This window comes from Anomaloglossus baeobatrachus, chromosome 11 (genome assembly GCF_048569485.1).
Source record: "Anomaloglossus baeobatrachus isolate aAnoBae1 chromosome 11, aAnoBae1.hap1, whole genome shotgun sequence".
NCBI lineage: Eukaryota > Metazoa > Chordata > Amphibia > Anura > Aromobatidae > Anomaloglossus > Anomaloglossus baeobatrachus.
This window is the reverse complement of record NC_134363.1, coordinates 5,819,806-5,843,795: the sequence shown is the minus strand read 5'-3', so window position 1 is coordinate 5,843,795 and position 23,990 is coordinate 5,819,806. Positions and strand designations below refer to the sequence as shown.

The window sequence follows — 23,990 nt, the reverse complement described above, 5'->3', positions numbered from 1 at the left end:
ACCATCTGTCAGCGCTGTACACCGTATATACCCCCACCGACCGGTACTGACAGTATATACCGCCATCTGTCATAGCTGTACACCATACACTATACACTGCGACTCAGCACTGTCCACCGTATACTGTATACACTGCCGCTTAGCGCTGTATACTGTATATACCGCTGTGTCCTTTCCCGGCTGCTCCAGTACCGGCTGTTTTCATCTATTGTAATTCCGCCACATTTAATTGGCCCTGTTATCGCTTTTCCTCCCACTTGATCACTTTTTATATCCTGTGATATCGGTCTATAAACATCAGGTGACCATGTGAAAGCCATAAAAGGTGACAGTGATGCCAGGATCGGATGCCAAGACCCATCCCCAAGAGATAAGCGCAGCCACAAAAGCCTGCAGGAGCCAGTGCCCGGGCAGATCCAGCGAATCCTCATCATGTGGCCCCGGGTGCTGTGCCTCCTCGCCCTACTTCATCTCAGCACAGAAGTCATAGTGAAGGTAAGAACCAGCCACCTGGTAAGGGACCTGGCTGAACGCACCATTCATAGCCACGGCCATGTGTATGCGGGGGTTCAGCCTCATGCTCCTAGGTCATGATTCCCAGTCATTAATAGAGGGGAAAGGGGGAGTGAAAGCCCTTATATGCAGAGGGATTGCAACAGACTCTGAATGGCACTTTGCAACCCTCTCCCCCCCATACAGTATGATGTCCACAAGTACATGTCCTCACAGTACATTCACCCACCCCCACACACAGTATGATGTCCTCACAGCACATTGCCCCCACACACAGTATGATGTCCCCACAGTACATTCCCCCCACACACAGTATGATGTCCCCACAGTACATTCCCCCCACACACAGTATGATGTCCCCACAGTACATTCCCCCCCACACACAGTATGATGTCCCCACAGTACATTCCCCCCCACACACAGTATGATGTCCCCACAGTATGATGTCCCCACAGTACATTCCCCCCACACACAGTATGATGTCCCCACAGTACATTCCCCCCACACACAGTATGATGTCCCCACAGTACATTCCCCCCACACACAGTATGATGTCCCCACAGTACATTCCCCACACACAGTATGATGTCCTCACAGTACATTCCCCCCACACACAGTAGGATGTCCTCACAGCACATTCCCCCCACACACAGTATGATATCCTCACAGTACATTTCCCCACACACAGTATGATGTCCTTACAGTACATTCCCCCCACACACAGTATAATGTCCCCACAGTACATTCCCCCACACACAGTATGATGTCCCCACAGTACATTCCCCCCACACACAGTATGATGTCCTCACAGTACATTCCCCCACACACAGTATGATGTCCTCACAGTACATTCCCTCCACACACAGTATGATGTCCTCACATTACATTCCCTCCACACACACAGTATAATGTCCTCACAGTACATTCCCCCACACACAGTATAATGTCCCCACAGTACATTCCCCCACACACAGTATGATGTCCTCACAGTACATTCCCCCACACACAGTATGATGTCCTCACAGTACATTCCCTCCACACACAGTATGATGTCCTCACATTACATTCCCTCCACACACACAGTATAATGTCCTCACAGTACATTCCCCCCACACACAGTATGATGTCCCCACAGTACATTCCCCCACACACAGTATAATGTCCTCACGGTACATTCCCCCACACACAGTATGATGGCCTCACAGTACATTCCCCCCACACACAGTATGATGTCCCCACAGTACATTCCCCCACACACAGTATAATGTCCCCACAGTACATTCCCCCACACACAGTATAATGTCCTCACGGTACATTCCCCCACACACAGTATAATGTCCTCACGGTACATTCCCCCACACACAGTATGATGGCCTCACAGTACATTCCCCCCACACACAGTATAATGTCCTCACGGTACATTCCCCCACACACAGTATGATGTCCTCACAGTACATTCCCCCACACACAGTATAATGTCCCCACAGTACATTCCCCCACACACAGTATGATGTCCTCACAGTACATTCCACTACACACAGAAGGAAAGAGAAAATCAGCTCACCCAGTTCAATGAGGACACCAATGAGGGACAGGTGCACGGAAAGAAAGCCGGCCAGGCTGAGAACTCCAAGGCAAAAGGAAATCCAGCATCCACGTCCAAAATACATAAAACTAAATTTTATTTGAATTCCATTAAAATAAGGGGGTCACATCCAAGACATAAAAAATCCCCATAAGGATGGTAAGTTACAGATGCTATGCGTTTCGAGCTACTCGCTCTTAGTCCTATCCATACTGTTTAGAAACACAATGGAGATTTAAAGGAGAGAAAGGGGGAGGGAAGATAAAAAAGGATATGACATCACAATATAAAATAAAAAAGTCAGACACATATATAAGAGGAACATGTTAACACCATTGAAAAAATAGTGCTGCCACCTAGAGGTGGTGACATTGTAAAAATCCTGCGAAAAAAAGGAGGAAAACATAAAGCAAGCCTTTTCCGGCATAAGGTACAAAACAACAAGAAAATAACCAGTCCATGTTACTGCAGGCTCACCCAATCAATATGACAGGTGTATTTACCACACACTGCTTCTCACTGAAAGTCTAGTAACCTTCACACACAGTCAAATGGGAACAACTGGTCTCCTTTTATCTTCAGAACTACACCCAGAGGTGGAGGTATGTGAGCAGCCAGACCCGCCCGTCTCTCCAGCTGCTTGTAAAAGCCGGCCCTAATATGCCCTAATATTCTCCCAGCACTACATGTAATGGAGCTTGCTCCCGGGCTTACATTACAGAAGACAACCACCTCTGAGACACATACCTCCCATCGACTACATGACCAGCAGCTCTCTTACAATGGAAACATCAGAGCTGCAGCAATGCATGATGGACCTTGTGCTTATACAGTAAACCTAGGGAAGGGAAGAGGTGGATGTAAACATCAGAGCTGCAGCAATGCATGATGGACCTTGTAGTATTAGCACACAATAAGCTTGAGGGGGGGAGAGATAGATGTAAACATTAAAGCTGCAGCAATGCATGATGGACCTTGTAGTAATAGCACAGGGGAAGAGATGGATGGAAACATCAGAGCTGCAGCAATGCATGATGAACTTTGAAGTAATAGCACACAGTCAGACTGGGAAGGGGAATAAATGGATGGAAACATCAGAACTGCAGCAATGCATGATGGACCTTCTGGTATTAGCACACAGTTAGGCTACATTCACACGACTGTTCTATTTTTACGGTCAACAAAAAACGGTCCTGTTTTTTCATGGATGCATCCGTATGGCATCCATGTGACAACGGCATCTGTCCCATTCTATACGGTCCGTGTGACATCTGTGTGACTTCCGTCTTTTTTTGCGGACCGCAAAAAAAACGGAGGTAGAGTTACATGCAGTCCAGGGTATCTGGCCAGATGCTGGTCCCCATATAAAGTCTATGGAGAACAGAATCTGCGCAAAGGGGTAGGAGCAAGCTCTACATACTCACCGATCGGCTGTCACACTGCTTCCGCGGAAGCTTTGTTCTTTCCAAGCCGGCCACTCATTAGGCTCATACATATTCTCTCCTCCCCCTTTCTGTGATTGGTTACAGTCAGATGTGCACCCATACTGAGTGACAGCTGTCTGACTACAACCAATAACAGCCACCGGTGGGCGGGTCTATACCGTACAGTACAATCAATAAATAAATAATTAAAAAAAAACTGCGTGCGACAGTACCGGGACTTTATCCGGCTCATCTTGAATGCCCTGGTGCGGTGGCAAACGTGGTAATATATGGGGTTAATACCAGCTGTGCAATGTCACCTGGCATCAAGCCCAGAGGTTAGTGATGTCACGGCGTCTATCAGATACCCGACATTACTAATCCAGTCAGTAATAAAAAAAAAATAGACAACAAACAAATTTTTTATTTGAAAAAACACTCCCCAACACATTCCCTCTTTCATCAATTTATTGAAAAGAAAAAAACAAATTCGAGTCCGGAGTAATCCAATGAGGTGGTCCCACGACGATCCAAACTCACTGTCCCAGTCAATGAAGAACAGAATGTTCCCCACTGGCTGAGAGAGCAGTGCAGTGAACTGAGCTAACATCAAAAGGTCAGCCCAGGTCATCGCAGGGGATGACAAGCGCTGACTTCAGGAGGTTAGCTAGGTACATTACCTGCGGTGATTGAAGCCGCTTCACTCCTGACGTCAGCGCTCGTCACTGAGTTCAATGACCGTCGCGTTCACAAGTGAAGTATCGCGAGCAGCCCCTGACATCACCGCTAGTCACAGTCTCGGGCCACCCTCGAGAGGTGATGTGAGATTGCGGCGGGCATGGAAGTCAGTGACAAGCACTGATGTCAGGAGAGCAGGACTTTATCACCACAGGTAATGAACTTTACTAACCTCCTGACGGCAACGCTCATCATCACCACAGCTGCTCGCACACTGCTGTGCGGGCAGATGCTGACACACTGCAGTGCGGGGCTGGTGCAGGAGCGGGACACAGACTGCAGGGGTACCCAACGGAAGTCACACGGAAGTGCTTCCGTGTGGCTTCCAGGGATTTTGTGGACCCATTGATTTGTATTGAGTCAAGGTCCTTTATTATGGAACAGAATAGGACATGTTCCATAATAACGGAATGGACATACAGCATCCGATCTGTTTTTTTTTTGTAGGATAAGATGCACATGGAAGTGCTTCCATGTGCCATCTGATCCTACACAAAAGACATTGAAAAGATGGTCCTGTCAGTAGGTCCGCAAAAAAACAGGAACTGACAAGGACAGACAGAACGGTCGTCTGAATGAGCCCTAAACCTGGGAGCGGAAGAGATGGATGTAAACATCAGAGCTGCAGCAATGCATGATGGACCTTGTAGTGGTAGCACACAGTAAGCCTGGGGAGGCGAAGAGATGGATGTAAACATCAGAGCTGCAGCAATGCATGATGGACCTTGTAGTGGTAGCACACAGTAAGCCTGGGGAGGTGAAGAGATGGATAGAAACATCAGAGCTGCAGCAATGCATGATGGACCTTGTAGTAGTAGCACACAGTAAGCCTGGGGAGGCGAAGAGATGGATAGAAACATCAGAGCTGCAGTAATGCATGATGGACCTTGTAGTAGTAGCACACAGTAAGCCTGGGGAGGCGAAGAGATGGATAGAAACATCAGAGCTGCAGCAATGCATGATGGACCTTGTAGTAGTAGCACACAGTAAGCCTGGGGAGGTGAAGAGATGGATAGAAACATCAGAGCTGCAGCAATGCATGATGGACCTTGTAGTAGTAGCACACAGTAAGCCTGGGGAGGCGAAGAGATGGATAGAAACATCAGAGCTGCAGCAATGCATGATGTACCTTGCAATAATAGCACACAGTAAGCCTGGGGAGCTGGGGAGGGGAAGAGATCCATGTAAATATTGAAGCTGCTTAAGACAACAAGTGAAGCTATCTGCATGATAAAAGGTGTATTTACTACAATAAGAATATGGATGCATTTATTGATACATACTAGCACAATTGATGAATAAAGAATGAAATGAGTTACGGTAGTGGATCACTTCTTTAAGGCTGATTTAGCACCACAGTTTGGAATTTTTTTTCTTATATTTTGCAGGTCGGAGATTTCACTTTTCCTGTTGAGACTGTGAAGAAGCTGAAGGAAGCTGTGGACGGCAGGACGGCGGCTGGTGACCGAGCACAGGACGATGATGTCCCTGTATATGAGATGATCTGCAGCAGCCACATATTCCCAGAACTGCGGGATCTGTGTGACTCCCAGCAAACTGCAGTGATTGCAGAGACCCTGCGTGAACTTGGTAATGAGCAGCCCAATTCTGTCCTCACAGGGAAAATGTCCACAACCTCCTATATAACATGGTGGCTCACAAAACGTTTGCCTGCTGTCAGTAATATCCTGCAGACATAGCATCTGTGAGAAGTTGTGTCCACAAAGGCATCAATCCCATCATCCCTGACTCCTGGAGTGAGGAGTTCTGTCAGAGGCTGCAAATCTCAGAATCCCGGGGTCTCAGCAGCTTGTAAGGCCCAAGACAAAGGCTGAAGACAATGCTGCTCATGCTTGGCCCACACTGACAGCTGGGTCTGTCCCAACTGCCTTCAAACTAAGGCCTCGTCGTCTCATTCCTCCTCTACAGCTCCCAGGACTTACAGAACTATGGACACACAAAGTCAAGTGTAGGAAGCTACAAATGCTGGGGTCCTGGCTGGGTGTGTGGACTTGTGTGGTGCAGGGTGGTAGTCATGGCCGAGTTGCTGTTGTCTTTCGCCCCCATGAAAGATTGGATCCTGGCTGGGTGTGTGGACTTGTGGACTTGTGTGGCGTGGGGCAGTAGTTGTGGGTGAAGTGCTATTGTCTTTCACACCGGTGACTACATGAAAGATGGGGTCCTGGCTAAAGTTGTGGGTGAAGTGCTGTTCTCTTACACCCCAGTGACTACATGAAAGATGGGGTTCTGGCTGGGTGTGTGGACTTGAGTGGCACGGTGCAGAAGTTGTGGGCGAGGTGCTGTTCTCTTACACCCCAGTGACTACATGAAAGATGGGGTTCTGGCTGGGTGTGTGGACTTGAGTGGCACGGTGCAGAAGTTATGGGCGAGGTGCTGTTCTCTTACACCCCAGTGACTACATGAAAGATGGGGTTCTGGCTGGGTGTGTGGACTTGAGTGGCACGGTGCAGAAGTTATGGGCGAGGTGCTGTTCTCTTACACCCCAGTGACTACATGAAAGATGGGGTTCTGGCTGGGTGTGTGGACTTGAGTGGCACGGTGCAGAAGTTATGGGCGAGGTGCTGTTCTCTTACACCCCAGTGACTACATGAAAGATGGGGTTCTGGCTGGGTGTGTGGACTTGAGTGGCACGGTGCAGAAGTTATGGGCGAGGTGCTGTTCTCTTACACCCCAGTGACTACATGAAAGATGGGGTTCTGGCTGGGTGTGTGGAATTGAGTGGCACGGTGCAGAAGTTATGGGGGAGGTGCTGTTCTCTTACACCCCAGTGACTACATGAAAGATGGGGTTCTGGCTGGGTGTGTAGACTTGAGTGGCACGGTGCAGAAGTTATGGGCGAGGTGCTGTTCTCTTACACCCCAGTGACTACATGAAAGATGGGGTTCTGGCTGGGTGTGTGGAATTGAGTGGCACGGTGCAGAAGTTATGGGGGAGGTGCTGTTCTCTTACACCCCAGTGACTACATGAAAGATGGGGTTCTGGCTGGGTGTGTAGACTTGAGTGGCACGGTGCAGAAGTTATGGGCGAGGTGCTGTTCTCTTACACCCCAGTGACTACATGAAAGATGGGGTTCTGGCTGGGTGTGTGGAATTGAGTGGCACGGTGCAGAAGTTATGGGCGAGGTGCTGTTCTCTTACACCCCAGTGACTACATGAAAGATGGGGTTCTGGCTGGGTGTGTGGACTTGAGTGGCACGGTGCAGAAGTTTGGGCGAGGTGCTGTTCTCTTACACCCCAGTGACTACATGAAAGATGGGGTTCTGGCTGGGTGTGTGGACTTGAGTGGCTCGAGGCGGTAGTCATGGGCGAGGTGCTGTTCTCTTACACCCCAGTGACTACATGAAAGATGGGGTCCTGGCTGGGTGTGTGGACTTGAGTGGCACGGTGCAGAAGTTATGGGCGATGTGCTGTTCTCTTACACCCCAGTGACTACATGAAAGATGGGGTCCTGGCTGGGTGTGTGGACTTGAGTGGCACGGTGCAGAAGTTATGGGCGAGGTGCTGTTCTCTTACACCCCAGTGACTACATGAAAGATGGGGTCCTGGCTGGGTGTGTGGACTTGAGTGGCACGGTGCAGAAGTTATGGGCGATGTGCTGTTCTCTTACACCCCAGTGACTACATGAAAGATGGGGTCCTGGCTGGGTGTGTGGACTTGAGTGGCACGGTGCAGAAGTTATGGGCGAGGTGCTGTTCTCTTACACCCCAGTGACTACATGAAAGATGGGGTTCTGGCTGGGTGTGTGGACTTGAGTGGCACGGTGCAGAAGTTATGGGCGAGGTGCTGGTCTCTTACACCCCAGTGACTACATGAAAGATGGGGTCCTGGCTGGGTGTGTGGACTTGTGTGGCACGGTGCAGAAGTTATGGGCGATGTGCTGTTCTCTTACACCCCAGTGACTACATGAAAGATGGGGTTCAGGCTGGGTGTGTGGACTTGAGTGGCACGGTGCAGAAGTTATGGGTGAGGTGCTGTTCTCTTACACCCCAGTGACTACATGAAAGATGGGGTTCTGGCTGGGTGTGTGGATTTGAGTGGCACGGTGCAGAAGTTATGGGCGATGTGCTGTTCTCTTACACCCCAGTGACTACATGAAAGATGGGGTCCTGGCTGGGTGTGTGGATTTGAGTGGCACGGTGCAGAGGTTATGGGCGATGTGCTGTTCTCTTACACCCCAGTGACTACATGAAAGATGGGGTTCTGGCTGGGTGTGTAGACTTGAGTGGCACGGTGCAGAAGTTATGGGCAAGGTGCTGTTCTCTTACACCCCAGTGACTACATGAAAGATGGGGTTCTGGCTGGGTGTGTAGACTTGAGTGGCACGGTGCAGAAGTTATGGGTGAGGTGCTGTTCTCTTACACCCCAGTGACTACATGAAAGATGGGGTTCTGGCTGGGTGTGTGGACTTGAGTGGCACGGTGCAGAAGTTATGGGCGAGGTGCTGTTCTCTTACACCCCAGTGACTACATGAAAGATGGGGTTCTGGCTGGGTGTGTGGACTTGAGTGGCACGGTGCAGAAGTTATGGGTGAGGTGCTGTTCTCTTACACCCCAGTGACTACATGAAAGATGGGGTTCTGGCTGGGTGTGTAGACTTGAGTGGCACGGTGCAGAAGTTATGGGTGAGGTGCTGTTCTCTTACACCCCAGTGACTACATGAAAGATGGGGTTCTGGCTGGGTGTGTGGACTTGAATGGCACGGTGCAGAAGTTATGGGCGATGTGCTGTTCTCTTACACCCCAGTGACTACATGAAAGATGGGGTTCTGGCTGGGTGTGTGGACTTGAGTGGCACGGTGCAGAAGTTATGGGCGAGGTGCTGTTCTCTTACACCCCAGTGACTACATGAAAGATGGGGTTCTGGCTGGGTGTGTGGAATTTAGTGGCACGGTGCAGAAGTTATGGGCGAGGTGCTGTTCTCTTACACCCCAGTGACTACATGAAAGATGGGGTTCTGGCTGGGTGTGTAGACTTGAGTGGCACGGTGCAGAAGTTATGGGTGAGGTGCTGTTCTCTTACACCCCAGTGACTACATGAAAGATGGGGTTCTGGCTGGGTGTGTAGACTTGAGTGGCACGGTGCAGAAGTTATGGGCAAGGTGCTGTTCTCTTACACCCCAGTGACTACATGAAAGATGGGGTTCTGGCTGGGTGTGTAGACTTGAGTGGCACGGTGCAGAAGTTATGGGCGAGGTGCTGTTCTCTTACACCCCAGTGACTACATGAAAGATGGGGTTCTGGCTGGGTGTGTAGACTTGAGTGGCACGGTGCAGAAGTTATGGGCAAGGTGCTGTTCTCTTACACCCCAGTGACTACATGAAAGATGGGGTTCTGGCTGGGTGTGTAGACTTGAGTGGCACGGTGCAGAAGTTATGGGTGAGGTGCTGTTCTCTTACACCCCAGTGACTACATGAAAGATGGGGTTCTGGCTGGGTGTGTGGACTTGAGTGGCACGGTGCAGAAGTTATGGGCGAGGTGCTGTTCTCTTACACCCCAGTGACTACATGAAAGATGGGGTTCTGGCTGGGTGTGTGGACTTGAGTGGCACGGTGCAGAAGTTATGGGTGAGGTGCTGTTCTCTTACACCCCAGTGACTACATGAAAGATGGGGTTCTGGCTGGGTGTGTAGACTTGAGTGGCACGGTGCAGAAGTTATGGGTGAGGTGCTGTTCTCTTACACCCCAGTGACTACATGAAAGATGGGGTTCTGGCTGGGTGTGTGGACTTGAATGGCACGGTGCAGAAGTTATGGGCGATGTGCTGTTCTCTTACACCCCAGTGACTACATGAAAGATGGGGTTCTGGCTGGGTGTGTGGACTTGAGTGGCACGGTGCAGAAGTTATGGGCGAGGTGCTGTTCTCTTACACCCCAGTGACTACATGAAAGATGGGGTTCTGGCTGGGTGTGTGGAATTTAGTGGCACGGTGCAGAAGTTATGGGCGAGGTGCTGTTCTCTTACACCCCAGTGACTACATGAAAGATGGGGTCCTGGCTGGGTGTGTGGACTTGAATGGCACGGTGCAGAAGTTATGGGGGAGGTGCTGTTCTCTTACACCCCAGTGACTACATGAAAGATGGGGTTCTGGCTGGGTGTGTGGACTTGAGTGGCACGGTGCAGAAGTTATGGGCGAGGTGCTGTTCTCTTACACCCCAGTGACTACATGAAAGATGGGGTCCTGGCTGGTTGTGTGGACTTGAGTGGCACGGTGCAGAAGTTATGGACGAGGTGCTGTTCTCTTACGCCCCAGTGACTACATGAAAGATGGGGTTCTGGCTGGGTGTGTGGACTTGAGTGGCACGGTGCAGAAGTTATGGGCGAGGTGCTGTTCTCTTACACCCCAGTGACTACATGAAAGATGGGGTCCTGGCTGGTTGTGTGGACTTGAGTGGCACGGTGCAGAAGTTATGGGCGAGGTGCTGTTCTCTTACACCCCAGTGACTACATGAAAGATGGGGTCCTGGCTGGGTGTGTGGACTTGTGTGGCACGGTGCAGAAGTTATGGACGAGGTGCTGTTCTCTTACACCCCAGTGACTACATGAAAGATGGGGTTCTGCCTGGGTGTGTGGACTTGAGTGGCACGGTGCAGAAGTTATGGGCGAGGTGCTGTTCTCTTACACCCCAGTGACTACATGAAAGATGGGGTCCTGTCTGGTTGTGTGGACTTGAGTGGCACGGTGCAGAAGTTATGGACGAGGTGCTGTTCTCTTACACCCCAGTGACTACATGAAAGATGGGGTCCTGGCTGGTTGTGTGGACTTGAGTGGCACGGTGCAGAAGTTATGGACGAGGTGCTGTTCTCTTACACCCCAGTGACTACATGAAAGATGGGGTCCTGGCTGGGTGTGTGGACTTGAGTGGCACGGTGCAGAAGTTATGGGTGAGGTGCTGTTCTCTTACACCCCAGTGACTACATGAAAGATGGGGTCCTGGCTGGTTGTGTGGACTTGAGTGGCACGGTGCAGAAGTTATGGACGAGGTGCTGTTCTCTTACGCCCCAGTGACTACATGAAAGATGGGGTTCTGGCTGGGTGTGTAGACTTGAGTGGCACGGTGCAGAAGTTATGGGCGAGGTGCTGTTCTCTTACACCCCAGTGACTACATGAAAGATGGGGTTCTGGCTGGGTGTGTGGACTTGAGTGGCTCGAGGCGGTAGTCATGGGCAAGGTGCTGTTCTCTTACACCCCAGTGACTACATGAAAGATGGGGTCCTGGCTGGGTGTGTGGACTTGAGTGGCACGGTGCAGAAGTTATGGGTGAGGTGCTGTTCTCTTACACCCCAGTGACTACATGAAAGATGGGGTTCTGGCTGGGTGTGTGGACTTGAGTGGCACGGTGCAGAAGTTATGGGCGAGGTGCTGTTCTCTTACACCCCAGTGACTACATGAAAGATGGGGTCCTGGCTGGGTGTGTGGACTTGAGTGGCACGGTGCAGAAGTTATGGGCGAGGTGCTGTTCTCTTACACCCCAGTTACTACATGAAAGATGGGGTTCTGGCTGGGTGTGTGGACTTGAGTGGCACAGTGCAGAAGTTATGGGTGAGGTGCTGTTCTCTTACACCCCAGTGACTACATGAAAGATGGGGTCCTGGCTGGGTGTGTGGACTTGAGTGGCACGGGGCAGAAGTTGTGGGCGATGTGCTGTTCTCTTACACCCCAGTGACTACATGAAAGATGGGATTCTGGCTGGGTGTGTGGACTTGAGTGGCACGGTGCAGAAGTTGTGGGCGATATGCTGTTCTCTTACGCCCCAGTGACTACATGAAAGATGGGGTTCTGGCTGGGTGTGTAGACTTGAGTGGCACGGTGCAAAAGTTATGGGCGAGGTGCTGTTCTCTTACACCCCAGTGACTACATGAAAGATGGGGTTCTGGCTGGGTGTGTGGACTTGTGTGGCACGGTGCAGAAGTTATGGGCGAGGTGCTGTTCTCTTACACCCCAGTGACTACATGAAAGATGGGGTTCTTGCTGGGTGTGTGGACTTGAGTGGCACGGTGCAGAAGTTATGGGCGAGGTGCTGTTCTCTTACACCCCAGTGACTACATGAAAGATGGGATTCTGGCTGGGTGTGTGGACTTGTGTGGCACGGTGCAGAAGTTATGGGCGATGTGCTGTTCTCTTACACCCCAGTGACTACATGAAAGATGGGGTCCTGGCTGGGTGTGTGGACTTGAGTGGCACGGTGCAGAAGTTATGGGCGAGGTGCTGTTCTCTTACACCCCAGTGACTACATGAAAGATGGGGTTCTGGCTGGGTGTGTGGACTTGAGTGGCACGGTGCAGAAGTTATGGGCGAGGTGCTGTTCTCTTACACCCCAGTTACTACATGAAAGATGGGGTTCTGGCTGGGTGTGTGGACTTGAGTGGCACGGTGCAGAAGTTATGGGTGAGGTGCTGTTCTCTTACACCCCAGTGACTACATGAAAGATGGGGTCCTGGCTGGGTGTGTGGACTTGAGTGGCACGGGGCAGAAGTTGTGGGCGATGTGCTGTTCTCTTACACCCCAGTGACTACATGAAAGATGGGATTCTGGCTGGGTGTGTGGACTTGAGTGGCACGGTGCAGAAGTTGTGGGCGATATGCTGTTCTCTTACGCCCCAGTGACTACATGAAAGATGGGGTTCTGGCTGGGTGTGTAGACTTGAGTGGCACGGTGCAGAAGTTATGGGCGAGGTGCTGTTCTCTTACACCCCAGTGACTACATGAAAGATGGGGTTCTGGCTGGGTGTGTGGACTTGTGTGGCACGGTGCAGAAGTTATGGGCGAGGTGCTGTTCTCTTACACCCCAGTGACTACATGAAAGATGGGGTTCTTGCTGGGTGTGTGGACTTGAGTGGCACGGTGCAGAAGTTATGGGCGAGGTGCTGTTCTCTTACACCCCAGTGACTACATGAAAGATGGGATTCTGGCTGGGTGTGTGGACTTGTGTGGCACGGTGCAGAAGTTATGGGCGATGTGCTGTTCTCTTACACCCCAGTGACTACATGAAAGATGGGGTCCTGGCTGGGTGTGTGGACTTGAGTGGCACGGTGCAGAAGTTATGGGTGAGGTGCTGTTCTCTTACACCCCAGTGACTACATGAAAGATGGGGTTCTGGCTGGGTGTGTGGACTTGAGTGGCACGGTGCAGAAGTTGTGGGCGAGGTGCTGTTCTCTTACACCCCAGTGACTACATGAAAGATGGGGTTCTGGCTGGGTGTGTGGACTTGAGTGGCACGGTGCAGAAGTTATGGACGAGGTGCTGTTCTCTTACGCCCCAGTGACTACATGAAAGATGGGGTTCTGGCTGGGTGTGTGGACTTGAGTGGCACGGTGCAGAAGTTGTGGGCGATATGCTGTTCTCTTACGCCCCAGTGACTACATGAAAGATGGGGTTCTGGCTGGGTGTGTAGACTTGAGTGGCACGGTGCAGAAGTTATGGGCGAGGTGCTGTTCTCTTACACCCCAGTGACTACATGAAAGATGGGGTTCTGGCTGGGTGTGTGGACTTGTGTGGCACGGTGCAGAAGTTATGGGCGAGGTGCTGTTCTCTTACACCCCAGTGACTACATGAAAGATGGGGTTCTTGCTGGGTGTGTGGACTTGAGTGGCACGGTGCAGAAGTTATGGGCGAGGTGCTGTTCTCTTACACCCCAGTGACTACATGAAAGATGGGATTCTGGCTGGGTGTGTGGACTTGTGTGGCACGGTGCAGAAGTTATGGGCGATGTGCTGTTCTCTTACACCCCAGTGACTACATGAAAGATGGGGTCCTGGCTGGGTGTGTGGACTTGAGTGGCACGGTGCAGAAGTTATGGGTGAGGTGCTGTTCTCTTACACCCCAGTGACTACATGAAAGATGGGGTTCTGGCTGGGTGTGTGGACTTGAGTGGCACGGTGCAGAAGTTGTGGGCGAGGTGCTGTTCTCTTACACCCCAGTGACTACATGAAAGATGGGGTTCTGGCTGGGTGTGTGGACTTGAGTGGCACGGTGCAGAAGTTATGGACGAGGTGCTGTTCTCTTACACCCCAGTGACTACATGAAAGATGGGGTTCTGGCTGGGTGTGTGGACTTGAGTGGCACGGTGCAGAAGTTATGGGTGAGGTGCTGTTCTCTTACACCCCAGTGACTACATGAAAGATGGGGTTCTGGCTGGGTGTGTGGACTTGAGTGGCACGGTGCAGAAGTTATGGGTGAGGTGCTGTTCTCTTACACCCCAGTGACTACATGAAAGATGGGGTTCTGGCTGGGTGTGTGGACTTGAGTGGCACGGTGCAGAAGTTGTGGGCGAGGTGCTGTTCTCTTACACCCCAGTGACTACATGAAAGATGGGGTCCTGGCTGGGTGTGTGGACTTGAGTGGCACGGTGCAGAAGTTATGGACGAGGTGCTGTTCTCTTACACCCCAGTGACTACATGAAAGATGGGGTTCTGGCTGGGTGTGTGGACTTGAGTGGCACGGTGCAGAAGTTATGGGTGAGGTGCTGTTCTCTTACACCCCAGTGACTACATGAAAGATGGGGTTCTGGCTGGGTGTGTGGACTTGAGTGGCACGGTGCAGAAGTTATGGGTGAGGTGCTGTTCTCTTACACCCCAGTGACTACATGAAAGATGGGGTCCTGGCTGGGTGTGTGGACTTGAGTGGCACGGTGCAGAAGTTATGGGCGAGGTGCTGTTCTCTTACACCCCAGTGACTACATGAAAGATGGGGTTCTGGCTGGGTGTGTGGACTTGAGTGGCTCGAGGCGGTAGTCATGGGCGAGGTGCTGTTCTCTTACACCCCAGTGACTACATGAAAGATGGGGTTCTGGCTGGGTGTGTGGACTTGAGTGGCACGGTGCAGAAGTTATGGGCGAGGTGCTGTTCTCTTACACCCCAGTGACTACATGAAAGATGGGGTTCTGGCTGGGTGTGTGGACTTGAGTGGCACGGTGCAGAAGTTATGGGCGAGGTGCTGTTCTCTTACACCCCAGTGACTACATGAAAGATGGGGTCCTGGCTGGGTGTGTGGACTTGAGTGGCACGGTGCAGAAGTTATGGGCGATGTGCTGTTCTCTTACGCCCCAGTGACTACATGAAAGATGGGGTTCTGGCTGGGTGTGTGGACTTGAGTGGCACGGTGCAGAAGTTATGGGCGAGGTGCTGTTCTCTTACACCCCAGTGACTACATGAAAGATGGGGTTCTGGCTGGGTGTGTAGACTTGAGTGGCACGGTGCAGAAGTTATGGGCGAGGTGCTGTTCTCTTACACCCCAGTGACTACATGAAAGATGGGGTCCTGGCTGGGTGTGTGGACTTGTGTGGCACGGTGCAGAAGTTATGGGCGATGTGCTGTTCTCTTACACCCCAGTGACTACATGAAAGATGGGATTCTGGCTGGGTGTGTGGACTTGTGTGGCACGGTGCAGAAGTTATGGGCGATGTGCTGTTCTCTTACACCCCAGTGACTACATGAAAGATGGGGTCCTGGCTGGGTGTGTGGACTTGAGTGGCACGGTGCAGAAGTTATGGGTGAGGTGCTGTTCTCTTACACCCCAGTGACTACATGAAAGATGGGGTTCTGGCTGGGTGTGTGGACTTGAGTGGCACGGTGCAGAAGTTGTGGGCGAGGTGCTGTTCTCTTACACCCCAGTGACTACATGAAAGATGGGGTCCTGGCTGGGTGTGTGGACTTGAGTGGCACGGTGCAGAAGTTATGGACGAGGTGCTGTTCTCTTACACCCCAGTGACTACATGAAAGATGGGGTTCTGGCTGGGTGTGTGGACTTGAGTGGCACGGTGCAGAAGTTATGGGCGAGGTGCTGTTCTCTTACACCCCAGTGACTACATGAAAGATGGGGTCCTGGCTGGGTGTGTGGACTTGAGTGGCACGGTGCAGAAGTTGTGGGCGAGGTGCTGTTCTCTTACACCCCAGTGACTACATGAAAGATGGGGTTCTGGCTGGGTGTGTGGACTTGAGTGGCACGGGGCAGAAGTTGTGGGCGATGTGCTCTTCTCTTACACCCCAGTGACTACATGATAGATGATGTATAAATCAGAAATGCTTCAAAATCAGATCGATCAGACAAAGAAATAACAAATAACTGTACTGACCATCACACGATAAACACAGTCTGCACAAAGCAACACAACTTACAAGAATTAGTGCACAACGACCAGAGTAAAAAAATATTAATCTATTATTAACAACAGAGACATACCATTAAAAAAGGTGAGCAAGAATAAACAATGAGATAAAGCACTGGGGCCGCACTCACAGAGCAAGGTCAATCAATACATGTATAATAATAGCAATAGTACTGTGTTAGAGCAACTAATGTGCAGAACCATTATTTTATCACAATTAGTATTGTATCCAGATATGCTGCAATAGTACACACAAATAGTATAATCTATAGTTGGGTAGTTGTAGAGAGCAATAACATATATTGTCCTAGTGAGTCATGACAGTAACCCTCTCCAAATACAGACACCAATCCATTGAGCTATGCAATATACACCCAGATACACATTACAATGACTCTGCCCTCACTACATATAGAGCGCTCTGCTAGGTTAGTAATACAGATAGGGATGCACATTACCTGATTGACCAGATAGCCTGGGGCGTCCCAGCTTCCTCCCGAAAGGCTATCTGGTGATAACTTTAATGAACTTATCCTCTGCAGCACAGGTAATTTTTGGTCTTTCTTTCCTGGGGCGGTCCCCATGAGAGCTTTTTCCATGATTAATGGTTTTTCATGACTGTACTTGAGGATACCTTCAATGTTTTAGCTATTTATTTAGCTGGATTGATTGTCCTTCGTATCTTACAGTGATACTGGACAGTTGTTTCTCTTTACTTTAGTTGAGTGTTTCTTCCTATATTCTGGCCTAGGACAGTTGTGGAATAGGCTCAGCTGTGTATGGAGCTCTGGACCAACATTGTCCCTGCAAAACCCTTTCTGAAGCCTTGTGAATCCACTAATGACTTTGATAAGACAATCTGTTCAATAGAAACCATTCCTGGGACATCTTGAGGAAGCCACTGGAAAGAAGCCAAAAGGGTGTAATACGGTCATTAGAGTAACAGGGTCCTGTGGAGAATGTGACATGTATTCTTACATTGTTACTAAGGTTGAAAAAAGACCTAGGTCCATCTAGTTCAACCTTCCTCCACCAGTTCTACACCTGGTCACCATGTCATTTATAACCAACAATGTTGTGTGTACTGAGGAAATCATCCAGCCCTTTTTTGAAAGCTGTTATAGTATCTGCCATAACTACCTCTTGTGGTAGTGTATTCCACAGTCTGACCGCTCTAACTGTAAAGAACCCTTTCCTATTTAGCTGTCGCAATCGCTTTTCTTCCACTCGCAGTGAGTGCCCCCTGGTCCTTAGTACTGTCTTTGGAAGAAATAAGTCATGTGCCAGTCCTTTATATTGACCACACATGTATTTATACATATAAATGAGATCTCCTCTGAGACGTCTTTTTTCTAAGCTAAACATATCTAACTTTTTCAACCTGTCATCATACGGGCGGCCTCCATTCCTTGTAGTAGTCTAGTTGCCCGCCTTTGAACTGACTCTAACTTCTGAATGTCCTTTTTAAAATGTGGAGCCCAAAACTGGATCCCGTATTCCAGATGTGGAATTACAAGTGATTTATAGAGGGGTAACAATACGTTGGGATCACGGGATCTAATCTCTCTTTTTATACACCCTAAAATCTTGTTTGCTTTAGCAGCTGCTGCTTGACATTGAGTGCTGCTGCTCAGCTTATTTGTAATGAGAATACCCAAGTCCTTCTCCTGTTCTGTAGTCCCGAGTTTACTTCCATTTAATGTATACGCAGCTATAGGATTACTCCGTCCTCGGTGCATTACTTTACATTTATCAACATTAAATCTCATTTGCCAAGTATCTGCCCATTCTGACATCTTATCCAGATCTTTTTGTAATATTATACTATCAAGGTCAGTTTTTAATATCCTACATAGTTTGGTGTCATCAGCAAAGACTGACACTTTACTATCAATCCCATCCACAAGGTCATTAATAAAGAGATTAAAAAGAATCGGTCCAAGTACAGATCCCTGCGGCCCCCACTGCTGACTATAGCCCATTTAGAGAATGTACCATTTATGACTACTCTTTGTTTCCTATCTTTTAGCCAATTCCTTACCCAGTTGCTTATAGTTTCCCCTAGTCCTTGGTTCTTGAGCTTTAGTATAAGGCTATTATGTGGTACAGTATCAAATGCCTTTGCAAAGTCCAAATAAATCACATCAGCTGCATTACCAATATCCAGGTTTGCACTTACCCCCTCATAGAACCCAACAGGTTGGTTAGACACGACTTATCTTTCATGAATCCATTCTGTTTGTCAGTTATCATATTATTTTCTGCAATATATTTTTGCATGTCATCCCTTAAAATGTCCTCAAAAACTTTGCATACTACTGATGTCAGGCTTACTGGACGGTAGTTGCCTGGATCCACCCTCTTACCTTTCTTAAATATCGGTACCACATCAGCAATCCTCCAATCCTGAGGCACGAACCCTGTTACAAGAGAGTCTAAAAAGATGAGATACAACGGTCTGTCAATTACGGAGCTCAATTCCCTCAATATTCGTGGATGAATGCCATCTGGCCCTGGGGATTTGTCAATGTTTAATTTTCTCAGACGTAGGCGTACTTCTTCTTGTGTTAAATTAATTATATCGGGTGGTGAACTTTGATTTTTCACTTGTTGAATAATGCCTGGTACAGTCAGTTCCTTGGTGAACACAGATGAGAAATGCCTATTTAATATCTCAGTCTTTTGTTTGTCCTCTAAAACTAACTTGTTATTAAATTTTAAGGGGCCAATACTATCCTTTGTTTTCCTTTTGGCATTAATGTATTTATAAAAGATTTTGGGATTTATTTTAATGTCATTGGCGATTTTTGTTTCAGTAGCTAGTTTTGCTTGTTTGATTTCTTTTTTACATTTCCTATTGATATCTTTATACTCCTGCAATGCTATTTCTGTATTCTCAGCCTTTAAGATTTTAAACGCCCTTTGTTTTTGTTTTATTATACTTTGTACAGTCTTATTTAGCCATAGTGGTTTCTTTTTATTCCGGGACGTTTTATTACCAGAGGGTATACGTTTTTTACAGGACTCTAGTAGTATATCCTTAAACTTTCCCCATTTATGTTCGGTATCCCCAGTTACCATGACTTTGTCCCAATCTACACATTTAAGCTCTTCCCTTAATTTGTTGAAATCAGCTTTCCTAAAATTCCAGGTTTTAGCATTCCCCCTTTGAAATGTTCTATTGAATATTATGTTGAAGCTTACCATATTATGATCGCTGGTGCCCAAGTGCTCCCGGACCTGTAGATCTGAAATTGTATCCGGTCTATTTGACAGGACTAGATCTAGCAGATTATCTCCCCTGGTCGGTTCATCTACCATCTGAGAGAGGAAATGGTCTTGAATGGTAGATAAGAACTTACAGCTTTTAGCAGAACCAGAAGATTCTATGTCCCACTGAATGTCTGGATAGTTGAAATCCCCCATAATAAGAACCCGATTATTATTATTAGCTGCCTTTTCAATTTGTTGCAGCATTTCACCCTCTATTTGTTCAGGTATGTTAGGAGGCTTATAGCAAACTCCAATTAGCATTTTTCCATTATTCCCCTTCCCATGTACATTTACCCATACTGACTCTACATTGTTGCAGTTCCCCCCAATGTCATCATTCAATGCAGGTTTTAGGTTAGATTTGATAAATATACACACCCCACCACCTTTTTTGTCTTTCCTGTCCCTCCTAAATGTACTATAACCCTGTATGTTTGTCACCCAGTCATGGCTTTCATCCAGCCAGGTTTCCGTAATGCCCACCACATCATAATCCATGGTTGACATAAGAGTCTCCAATTCATTCATTTTGTTTGCAAGACTTCTTGCATTTGCCAGTAGACATTTAATCCTATTAACACCTTTATTACTCCTAGCCTCCCTACCTTCCTTGCATGTCCCAGCCCCCTCTAATCCTTCATTGACCCCTACCGTCTCCCTGTCTCTATCTGCTCTATCTATCCCCTTTTTTGCTCCACTACCCTCCCTCCTCCCCCCAGATCCTAGTTTAAAAGCTCCTCCATCCGTCTCACCATTTTCTCCCCCAGCACAGCGGCCCTCTCCCCATTGAGGTGCAGCCCGTCCCTACCGTAGAGCCTGTAGCCGACTGAGAAGTCAGTCCAGTTCTCCATGAACCCAAACCCTTCCTTCCTGCACCAATTTCTAAGCCACGTATTTATCTCCCTAAGCTCCCGCTGTCTTTCTAGTGACGCTCGTGGCACCGGTAGTATTTCTGAAAACACCACCTTGGAGGTCCTGGACTTCAGCTTCTCTCCTAGTTCCCTGTAATCATTTTTAAGGACCTTCCACCTGCCTCTAACTTTGTCATTAGTACCAATGTGCACCATGACCACTGGGTTTTCCCCAGCCCCACCCAGCAATCTGTCTATCTGATCCGCAATATGCCGAACCCGAGCACCCGGCAGACAACACACTGTTCGGCATTCACGATCTCGGCGACAGATGACCCTGTCTGTCCGCCTAATTATAGAGTCCCCTACCACCAACATCTGTCTGGGCTTTGCTGCACTCCATTTCCCTCCTTCCTACAGCAGTCGTTTCCTGGTTGCTAGGAGCAACATCCTGCTGTAGTGACCCTAGTCTTGGCCCTTCATTCCTAATATCAGCAAAACAGGCATATTTACTAGGTTGCGCCAGGTCAGGACTAGGCTCCCTGACACTTTTTCCCCTACCTCTTCTTCTAACTGTTACCCAACTACCTACCTCTGGGTCCTGATCTTCCCCCCTCCACCCTCCTCCATAGCTCTGGCCCCAGCCAGAGAAAGCTCAGTGAGCTCTAAACTCCTCTCCAGGTTTGCAATGCCCCTCAGTGTTACAAGCTGCTTATTTAGATCAGTTACCTTGGCTTCCAAACACGCAACAAGCTTGCATCGAGTGCAGACATATTCACCCTCGAACGGCTGCTCAAGGCATGCATACATCTGACAAGATACACACCTGGTAGCATTGTCCATGGAGCACCTATTAAATGGGGATAAACAGTAAAGTAGAAAAACAAGGAAAAAACAAAAACAATGGGAAACGTATAAAGATAAATTCAAACTATGTTCTTGTGTCAAACTATGTAATTGTGTTGAAACTATGCCGCACTTATCTTCAAACCTTGCACACTTTGCTTCAGAACCTCGCACGCTCAGCACCTCGCTTGCTCTGGCTGCTTTATATAGTTCTACAAGGACTTCCAGAAGCTGCCAGAAGCTTCTAGAAACAGGTGTGACTAATTCTACTGATTAAATCCCAAGACAAACTTTTTTTTTTTTTTTAAACAGTATCACAGACAAACAGACAAACAATTCCCTAATGAAATTAAACAATTACAGTTATCACCACTATGTAATTGTGTTGAAACTATGCCACACTTATTTTCAAACCTTGCACACTTTGCTTCAGAACCTCGCACGCTCAGGTCAAACAGTCTAAAGGGGTTCCGCCAGGGGTAAGGGTAATCCCCGCCGAGCGCCACAACACACGGGGTACACGATACATTGGTGGGTGCTGCATTATGGAGCAGGAAGTGGGGTCACCTTCTACACTTACCTGAGGCTGATCCCTGCACTCACTAACATCCCTATATGTATTCTTCTGCCCATTATGTGCCTAGACCCTGACTTTCCCTGACCTCACCCTGGCTAGTGAGAAAGGGGTGAGAGCACTAGTCTCATCACTACAATAATATAACACAATGGGAGGGAGACAGACAGGGGGCAATAGACACAAAAGGAAAACACTTCAAGCTCCTTCAATGCAGCTAAACACCACCGCTGCAATTATCACGACTCCTCAGCTCCTTTCAAAGTGGTCAGTATAAGAATGATGAGATTCCATAACCGGCATCAGATGGTAAGACACGTGACTATTTATAGTGAAAAGGAGTGGTCACAATGGGTTGCACCTTAGATTAAGGTTCAAAAGGGTAGCCAGATATGATAGAGTCCTTAAACTTTATAGCACCAAAAGAAGCAGATACATTTAAACACAAGCTGCAGATCAGCGTATAATAAGGCGCTGTGACCTTCTTGTCCCAGACTCGCCAGAGATTCCCCCAGAGCAGGACACAGCTATAACAGTACTTTTACTACCTTCAAGCTAAATCTGCACATTCCATAAACAAGGAAAACAACTGCATGAACATGGGTGTCCACATTTTTGACTGGTACTATTTATAATATAAACAATATACACTGAACTGAGTGCTCTATAGTGGAGATTACATATTATATATACATACATATACTATATAAACTTCTCAATATTGAAATTATAATACAATATAGAAAAATTGTGGAGTTCTGGAAATCATGGGATGGATAGATATGTTATTGATCTGCAACAGCTGAAAAATTATGCTGTGGCCATTTCTGGCCATTTCTACAAAATGTCCCAGGAACTGTACTTCCATAAAACATCACCAGACTGCAGCTTTCTGGACTTATCTCCCATGGATGTAGGAACTTTGGACTTGCCCCCGCTGGCTGCAGAGTCTTCGGACTTGTCTGCCGTGGCTGCATTATCTCCAAACTTGTCTTCCGAGACTGCATCGTCTCTGGACTTATCGCCACTGGCTGCAGTCTCCGAACTTCTCGCCTGTGGCTGCTTTGTCTCTGGATTTGTCTCCCATTGCTGCAGTGTCTCCGGACTTGTCTCCCGTGGCTGCAGTGTCTCTAGACTTGTCTCCGCTGGCTGCATCATCTCCGGACTTGTTTCACATGGCTGCAGCGCCTCCAGATTTTTCTCCCATGGCTGCAGCGTCTCCGGACTTGTCTTCATCCAGCACATCGGGGTAGCCATTGGTCAGTGATTACACAGGAGATGCCAGCAGTGGATCCTGATGATTTCCCCAAGTGCATTCAGCAGAACAACCTTCCTCAGATGACCATTATTAACCTCAGTGATGGCAGCCAGGTCTGAAAGTGTGGGAATTTCTGAATGAGGCTCAGACTCCAGACAGGCAGATCAGTGAAGTCTCCATCCTGTGATTTCCATCATTCCCCACTTCTCCTTCTTGGTGTTGAGTGTATGTATATATTATATATATATATATATATATATATATATATATATATATATATATATATATTACACGTAGATATAATGTGTCTGTGCACCTTTGATTACGTCTCTGATGATCATGCGTTTTCTTCCAGGACGTGTCGCAGATAACATGGATGTATGTGAAGTTTGCGCATTTGCAGCATGCAGTGGCTGCTGATCATCTTCTGCGGTCCGTGATCTTCTGCTCTTCTAATGAAGACGTTTCTGTGACATGTGACACATAAATAAAGATTGTGCCGTGATCTCCTCCTCTCCTGTCTATTCTGATCACTTACTGTCACGGGGTCTTTCTCTGGTATCACACAATTAACAGAGCGGGAGATGAGAGAACAATCCAAAGAACCTTTCTTACATGAAAACCAAAAGGTCCATAAAACAATCCATCATACAGAGGGTAAAATAGTCCAGGAGCACGGGTATAGTCCAGTATCGGGATAAATGCCCGGATGATGAGGGTAAAATCAGTAAAAATATGAACATAGACAAAATGACACCCAACCCACCATATCACACCATCACAGGATGGATATATGAGCAATGGCATGTC

The 23,990-nt window shown here is 48.4% G+C and overlaps 1 protein-coding gene across 1 annotated transcript; it reads left to right on the top strand.

The window, feature by feature from the left end:
- The first annotated feature begins 379 nt into the window (after window positions 1-379).
- Window positions 380-23,685, top strand: GUCA2A (guanylate cyclase activator 2A). Its single transcript, XM_075328339.1, has 3 exons — window positions 380-495; window positions 5,649-5,850; window positions 23,536-23,685. The coding sequence occupies exons 1-3, from the start codon at window positions 433-435 to the stop codon at window positions 23,598-23,600; spliced, it is 330 nt and encodes a 109-aa protein (XP_075184454.1). The 5' UTR covers window positions 380-432; the 3' UTR covers window positions 23,601-23,685.
- Window positions 23,686-23,990: the final 305 nt, after the last annotated feature.